Genomic DNA, 8,363 nt, shown 5'->3' on the forward strand with positions numbered 1-8,363 from the left:
AAAAAAAAGACAAAAGTGATAAACTCACAACTACTGAGCTTATATCAAAAGATTTTGTGCTCTCTTGTCTCTTGCCCCCTCTCTCCCCATTCCTTCCCCTCTCTCTCCACGTGGTCATGGCTGGTCCACTTCTCTGCACTCTCCTTCTCTCTGCCTTTCTCTGTCTCTGCTACCCTCTTAACTCCCCTCCCCATGCCATAAATAAACTCTATTCTATACTTAAAAAAAAAAAAAAGTTGGGCAGTGGTGACACATGCTTTTAATCCCAGCACTTGGGAGGCAGAGGCAGGTGGATTTCTGAGTTTGAGGACAGCCTGGTCTACAGAGTGAGTTCCAGGACAGCCAGGGAATCACCGAGAAACCCTGTCTTGAAAACAAACAAACAAACAAACAAACAAAGAAGTCCAAAAGGAACAGACTTATTACCTGTCCAACTGAATGTGTGAGGCCTTTTTGGTAAAGTTCCACAATTTATCATTCTGCTCTTCGATACCACCAAGAATGGCAATCTCACCTATAATTGAGGGTAAGAAAACTAGCTGAGTACAAAGCCAGCCACATTTGAAAGTCAGTATTATCCAGTAACCAACACCACTCATGCCTAGTGGATTTCTAGCTTTGTTGAAAGTTAATTCTCAAGTGTGAGTTTCAGCGACCTACCTCAGGCTGTCAGGCTTGGCACCAAGCTCCTTCACCACTGAGCCTGCAATTCTTACTGTCTTTTTAAAGGTAAAATATCACTATATAGTCTTGACTGGCCTGAAACTTGCTATGAAGACCAGATTGGCCTCAAATCACAAGATGTTCCTGACTCCAACTCTTGAATACTAGGATTCCAGGGGTAAGCCACCAAATTCCTAGCTCCTCTTTGTCAGTTCTAATAGAAAAGAAGTGCCATTCTAAAAGTAACAATAGGACACAGGATCTCAAACAGCCAAATGATGCCAATAACATGCCTGTCCTCCTAGCACTTGTGAGGCAGAGGCAGAAGGACAGATCTGAGTTTGAGACAAGCCTGTGCTATATAATGAGATGCTGTCTTTAAAAAGTCAAACGATGCAGAACAGATTCGCCTGAAAGCACACTATACATTGGATCAGAAATTACTCAACAGAGCACAAGAAGGAATGCTATATAGAGGGCATGGAAATGGCCACCCTCTACACTATTCACAGTGATGATGGATACTCTCATATCATCCTGGAGTTACTAAACGATAGGGGGAGGGCATGCATACCATGGCTTGTGTACGGAAGTCAGAGGATGACTTATAAAAAGTTGGTCCTCTCTTTATACTACATGGTTCCCAAGATCAAACTCAGGTCATCAGGCTTGGCAACAAGCACCTTTGCCCAAAAGCCATCTCACTAGCCCCAACTCAAGTTTCTGAAGAGAATATGATCTACTTTACTGAAAGAGAAACAAGACACTTTGAATGTTCCTTCAAAAGAGTCTAGCACCTGGGAGGGAGAGGCAGTGTGATGAGAAGCTCAAGGGCACCTTTAACTAATAGGAAGTTCAAAGCCAGTCTGGGTTAGGAGGCTCTGTCTTAAAAAAAAAGTGGGGGCTGGAGACATGGCTCAGGGATTAAGAGCAATTACTCTTGCAGAAGAACTAGGTTTGTTTCCTAGCACCCACATGGTTTACATTTATAACTATTTTCAGGGGATCCAATCTCCACAGACACCAAGCATTCACATAGCACACATACATATATGCAGGCAAAACACTTATAAAAAGAAAAAAGAAAAAAAAAAAAAAACCCACACACAGAGAAGCTTTTATCTCTTGGGATGAAGAAGGAAAAATTTAAAATTTAAAATATTTCTGAACTATAAAAAAAACCTCAGGCATTAAGAGCTAGGACTAAAAAGTATGTGCCTCAAAGGATTTTATTTCAAAAATGAAAGCACAGCCGTCAATGTGATGGGTGTGCACACTCCTGCCCTGTGCTGACCTGCTTCTGGGTCTGTTTCCAAATTCACAGCCTCCAGGGGAAGACAGTCTGTGGTTCTGCTAAAAAGAATGTTCTCAAAGGCACTATTATGTCAGTAAAAGATAAACATGGCTCACTGAGGATTACAATTAGCTACACAGTAATTGTGAGGCCTGGGCCAATCTCATTACATAACTCTCCCTTGAAACATTCACTCCACTCCTGATGGTCCTTCTGCTCAGAATCACAGCAGCTTCTTTTTCCTTTGCTTGATGAATTTCTTCAAGCCTCTGTGGAATTCCCACAGAGGGCTGTCCTGTACTTCTCCAGACAGAGTCCATTGTTCTTAAGATTTTAGATCTCACTCAGCATGGCTTCCAGGAGTTACAAACCCCAAGGAACAGAATTGTTACCTTCTTATTCAACATACCTAACAAGTTTCACCTGGAAGTAGGAAGGAAGATAGTGACCACACTAAGACCTACATGTGTTTTAAGAACAACAAAACCTGCCTAAACACTGAAATAAAAGAACTAACACTGAAGTTAGGTGCAGGAAGCCTAATGCTCATGCTGTTTAGTCAAATGGACCTCTGAGAATTGATTGATGGCCGCCTGCACAATAATAGAAGACCCAGTCTCAAAAATCAAAACAGTAGGCGCTGAAGAGATGGCTCAGTGGTTAAGAGCACTGACTGCTCTTCCAGAGGTCCTGAGTTCAACTCTTAGCAACCACATGGTGGCTCACAACCATCTGTAATGGGATCTTCTGGTGTGTGTAAGGACAGTGATAGGATATCACTGATCTGACGCCCTCTTCTGGTGTGTCTGAAGACAGCTACAGTGTACTTACACATAATAAATAAATCTTTTAAAAAACAAACAAACAAACAAAAAAAACCTCAAGCATACTAGGACAAATAAGTATGTGCCTCACAATCTAATTGTGTATTAGATACCATGATCATCGCACCTCCTGGCACAAACACTCTTAGTTTTATAAATGATTCCAATCAATACTTTGATTATACAGGGTTCCTCATAGTTTATCTATGGTCCCGTATTATAAAGTATTTCAAGGCAGAAACATCCCAGGCATCAATCGGAGAAGGATTTAACAGGTTCCCTCCGTCCCACCTTCTCGGACCAGGTCATCTGCAGTATTAACTCCATGCTCTATGAGCTTCTGGCAGTCATCTAGTGGTTTGATGGTCTCCTGTTCAATGGTGTCCACCTCTTGCAATAGGGTCACCAATCGCTCATCCAATAGCTTCCCAAGGGTTCCTTTTAAATCACTAAAATGCTGTTTGAGGACATCTCTTGTCTGTGAAGCACTCTCCTTTATCTAAAAAGAAGATAAAAACTCAAATTTAGAATCTTTACACAAAGTTAAGAGTATAGACACCATTCATAATTACCTAATTGTATCCCACAACTACCACCTTCCACTCATCTAAAGCAAAAAATTGTATGCTGTGCTGGGATTGAATCTACAGTCACATGCACACTAGACAAGCATTTTACTGCTAAGTTATTATATAACCACTGTGCTCCCTTCCCTTGCTTTTCTTAATTAAGACTGGATCTCACTATGTAACCTACATTACATAGTAAGTTTATAATATCCCTACCTTCGAAGTGCTAGGATTACAGGGTGCCTCATCAACCCAGATCACATTTCTTTAAAGCGCAGGGTAGGGGATGAGACAGGGTCTTCAGTATAGCTCTGGCTGGCCTGGAGCTTGCTCTGATCCTGTGATCCACTGACAATTTTAATGTAGCTAAGCCTGGGAGAACATGCCTGCAATGCCAGCACTCAGGAGGCTGAGGCTAAAGCCTCATAAATTTATAGAACAAGACCCTGCCTCACAGAGGAAATGTTTTGTTAATTGAATTATATACACTCAAGGTACAGTGTGTTTTGATACACATATGAACAGTTGATACTTCTGTCAAGCTAATCGATGTATTCATCTTTTGACATAGTTACTTTATTTATTTCTTTCGGGGTGGGGGGCAAGGTTTCCCTGTATAGCCCTGGCTGTCCTGGAACTCACACTGTAGACCAAGTTGGCCTCAAACTCAGATCCGGGAGTGCTGGAATGAAAGATGTGAGCCACCACACCTGACTCAATATAGTTAAAGAAAACTTTTAAAACTATATGGGAGGGAAAGAGACAGGGGTAGGGGGGAGGGGCAGGGGAAGAGGGAACATATGCAGGGACTTTTGGGAGTCAGTTCTCTCACTCCACCATGTGGGCCTCAAGGATTAAAATCAGGTTATCAAACTTGGAGCAAGCACCTTTATCCAACAAGCCATCTTGCCAACCCAATGATTACTTTCTGTGGTAAGAACACTAAAGCTCTCTCTTAGCGATTTGCAAAATACAATACAGTATAGGCCACAGTCCCTATCCTATACATTAATGCTCCAGAATATGTTCATCACATCACATCACAGAGCCTTGGGACCACCGTATCACTATTTCTCCCCACCTCACTCCTGCTAACCGGTATTTACTACATGTTCCTATGAATTGGGTCCTTTTCAGATTCCACAGAAGTGAGATCCTGTAATCCTTCCCTCATGTTTGCTTGTTTCACATGGCCTCTTGATGACAAGCATGTGTCACCATAATCAACTTTGTTGTTGCTACTGCTGTCATTTTTTTTTTTTTTACAAATCTTCTCTACTTTTGTGTCTGTGTGTGTGTGTGTGTGTGTGTGTGTGTGTGTGTGCGCGCGCGCATGCGCATATACGAGCATGGGCACAGATGTCTTCCTAGATCACTGTTTATCTCATTTTGATGAGTCTCTCACTGATCACAAACCTGAGTGATTGGCTAGACAGGCTGGCCGATAATCGAGTCAAGTTGTAATTATGAAATGTTCTTTGCAAAGGGATTCTGTGTGCTCTTTCTGTTAACTCATACTGCCAGGGTTGAGACTAGAGGGGCATATGCTCATAACTCTCACTTGTCACAGCCACATTGGTGAGTCTGCCCACATTTGAGATACGCTGTCCTCAGTCCATAGAGCCAACTTTAAAAATCTTTGTGCCAGGAGTTATGACAGAAAAGTCTTTAAATCTCACAGATATTCTGAAAGCAAATAAGCTGTTTGTAGTCACCAGATGTTTTTTAAAATGTAATGGATAAAACGCAGTCCATTTTCTCTCAAATACTAACTATAAGTTAGACAGTTAAGTTAGAGCAAACACATGAACTGGGATATGACCTGGTCCTGGGGCACTTGCCCAGCAGTGCAAGCTTCTGGATTCAATCTCCAGCAATAAAAAGAAAGATGAGCTCCTGAAACCATTATTTTGCTTTACAAACAAGAGTAGTTTTATAATATATTATATACTAACTGAATCCTCTAATCCTCTTGCCAGCTTTCTCTTGACCAGAGTATTAGAAGTTCATGTGTACACACACACACACACACACACACACACACACACACACCTACCAAGAATAAATATATTTTTTTAAAGATTTATTTTATTTATTTTATGTGTATGAGTACACTGTAGCTGTACAGATGGCCGTGAGCAATTGTGTGTGGCTGCTGGGAATTGAACTCAGGACCTCTGCCAGCCCCGCTTGCTCCGCCCTGCTTCCTCCGGAGTAATTCACTGTAGCTGTCTTCAGACACACCAGAAGAGGGCGTCAGATCTCATTACGGGTGATTGTAAGCCACCATGTGGTTGCTGGGATCCAAACTCAGGACCTTGAGAAGTGCTCTTACCCGTTGAGCCATCTCACCAGCCTCCAAGAATTAATATTAAAAAAAAAAAAAAAAAAAAAAAGGTTTCAGTTTTCAGTTTTAAGGAGGGTGTGTGTGTGTGTGTGTGTGTATGGCAGCACAAGCCCTTAATCCAGCACTTGGGAAGCAGAGGTAGGTGGATCTCTTGAGTTTGAGGCCAGTCTGGTCTACAGAGCTAATTCTAGGATAGGCTACACAGAGAAACCCTATCTCAAAAAAAAAACAAAAAATAAAACAAAGAAAAAAACTACAGAAAGAACGCCTTATGACTTTTATATTGTTAGCAATGCACAGTATTAGGTTCTAGACCTGATGCATTTTGTTGTTTGTTATTTTGAAAGACAAGATCTCATGGATACCAAGCCTCAATCTCATAAGTAGTTCAAGAGGATTCTGAACTTCCGATCCTTCTTCCTCCAACCCTCCAATACTACAGGTAGGTCCCCCCATGCCCAGCTTCATGCATGCTAGGCAAATACTCTCCCAGCTGAGCTAAATCTCAGGCCCAGAACCTGAATTTTTTAAGACCATGGTTGATTTATAAATGCAATATAGGTAAAATAAAGTCATCAAGTCAGAGCACTGTACCACACTTCAGAACTTCCTCTAAGAGGAAACTCTGCACTTGAGCACTGAACCAGCAAGGCCCTGCCTGGGTCTTTAACGGATACAGCATATGCAGGAAGTGCCCTGGTTAGGTAAAGTCAATTTCCTCTTTAGAAAGAATTCAAAAGCTCCCTCAGAAATGGCAAGCCCGAGTTATGTTGTTTTTGTCTCAGAACCTTAGGGGAAAGGGGAAGTAGGTAAACATCAGTGAGGACTGTGGAAGGGAGACTCCACTCTATACCCACCTCCCAGGTACTCACCAAGCATCGATTTGGTGTCTGTTGTTCACAGAATACCAACTACTGCCTTTTCAAACCTACTTGTTTTCTCCTTAGATCATTTTCTTCTTCCAAAAAATAGCTCACAATTTAAGGCTCAGTCAATATTAATCTAACCATGTAAGTAATCAAGTATCAAGTTTCTTGGCTTTATGAAAATGCTGATGAGTCTCCCTGTTGGAGGTGATCTCACTGCAGCATCCTGGCTGTCTGAGTCTGCACTGTCTACAACAGAGGGAAAGGCAGCTCTAAATCTCAAACCACTTAGATTGCACTGTGCCTCACATCTGAGCCCAGGAGCCATGTTCTTGCTACTGAGGCGGTTTTTACTTACAGACATGATTTTAACAAGTTCCAAGCATGATGGCACACATTTATAACTCAAGCACTCAAACATACAGGCAAGAGCCAGATCTATTGAGTAAGTTCCAAACTAGCCAGCGCTATACTCTAAAACAATGCCGATAAGTAAGTGGTTCCCAGGAAAACGGGTAAATTTAGTAGTATCTGAAGACACTACTATTATACCATCTTTTTTCCTCCTAGATGTATTATTCCAAGCTGGCCTTGAACTTGCTACATAGTTCACTCAAAGAGGACCCTGAGCTGATCCTCCTGCCTCCACCCCAAGTGCTGGGATTATACATACATTATGTGGTGCTGTGGATCCAACCCAGGGCTTCATTGTTGAAGTCCAGAGCCAACATGAAAGGAAATAAAGTGAAATAAAGGGTTCTTCTAGAAATAGGAGAAAAAGATGGTTAGATAAGAAGGGATAGAAGTAGGTAGGCTAGCCATACTTTACCGTGCCACGTGGGAAAAGTAAAAACATTAGACAACAGGAGGTCTGGTCACTCAGTCATCTTGAATTTAATGGAATTCCTTTGTTCCCGCAACAGGTAAAATACCTGGGGCAAACCCTACCCCCAAACTACGTCAGCATAACAGTCCAATCAGAAAATTCCTTCTTGCAAATAGAGGTGGAGCTACTGAATGTAGCTGCTTCCACAACGCTGTGTTAATGTCTAGGCTTAGGGGAGGGAGACCACACTTCATGCATGCTAGATATGCATTCTATCAACTGAATTGTATTCTCAACTCCTATATTACACATTCCTTGTGCCTGAATAAATCATAATGTATTTAACAACCATCAGTCTCAAATGATTACTAGTCAACTAGGTCAGAGGTTCTCAACCAGTGGGTCGAGACCCCTTTGATGCTCAAATGACCCCTTCACCTAAGGTCACTTAGGGTCACCTAAGATGATCAGAAATCACAGATATTTACATTACAATTCTATCAGTAGAAAAATTACAATTATGAATTAGTAATGAAGATAATTTTATGGTTGGGTCTCTACAACACGAGGGACTGTATTAAAGGGTGGAAGCACTAGGGAGGTTTAGAACCACTGATGAAGGGACAATAATATCTCTGTAAAAAAGCAGATTTAAGAATATAAAAGGCTGGGGGCTGGAGAGATGGCTCAGTGTTTAAGAACACTGACTGCTCTTCTAGAGGTCCTGAGTTCAATTCCCAGCAACCACATGGTGGCTCACAACCATCTGTAATGGGATCCAATGACCTCATCTGGTGTGTCTGAAGATAATGACAGGGTACTCAATATACATAAAGTAAAAATATACATAAAGTAAATAAATAAATCTTTAAAAAGAGAAGCCAGGCAGTGGTGGGTGGCACGCATCTTTAATCCCAGCACTTGGAAGGCAGAGGCAGACAGATTTCTGAGTTCGAGGCCAGCCTGGTCTACAG

General features: G+C 41.8%; 1 protein-coding gene across 1 annotated transcript in view; it reads right to left on the reverse strand.

Annotated features, from left to right (window-relative positions):
• Positions 1–8,363, reverse strand: part of Crlf3 (cytokine receptor like factor 3) — a 36,186-nt gene that overhangs the window by 17,218 nt on the left and 10,605 nt on the right. The window contains exons 2-3 of the mRNA XM_031354049.1: positions 3,073–3,280; positions 427–514 (exon numbers count right to left, since the gene is read on the reverse strand). Of these exons, the coding sequence (XP_031209909.1) occupies positions 427–514; positions 3,073–3,280 (296 nt within the window). The remainder of the gene's footprint in view (positions 1–426; positions 515–3,072; positions 3,281–8,363) is intronic.

This window comes from Mastomys coucha, unplaced genomic scaffold (assembly GCF_008632895.1).
Source record: "Mastomys coucha isolate ucsf_1 unplaced genomic scaffold, UCSF_Mcou_1 pScaffold5, whole genome shotgun sequence".
NCBI lineage: Eukaryota > Metazoa > Chordata > Mammalia > Rodentia > Muridae > Mastomys > Mastomys coucha.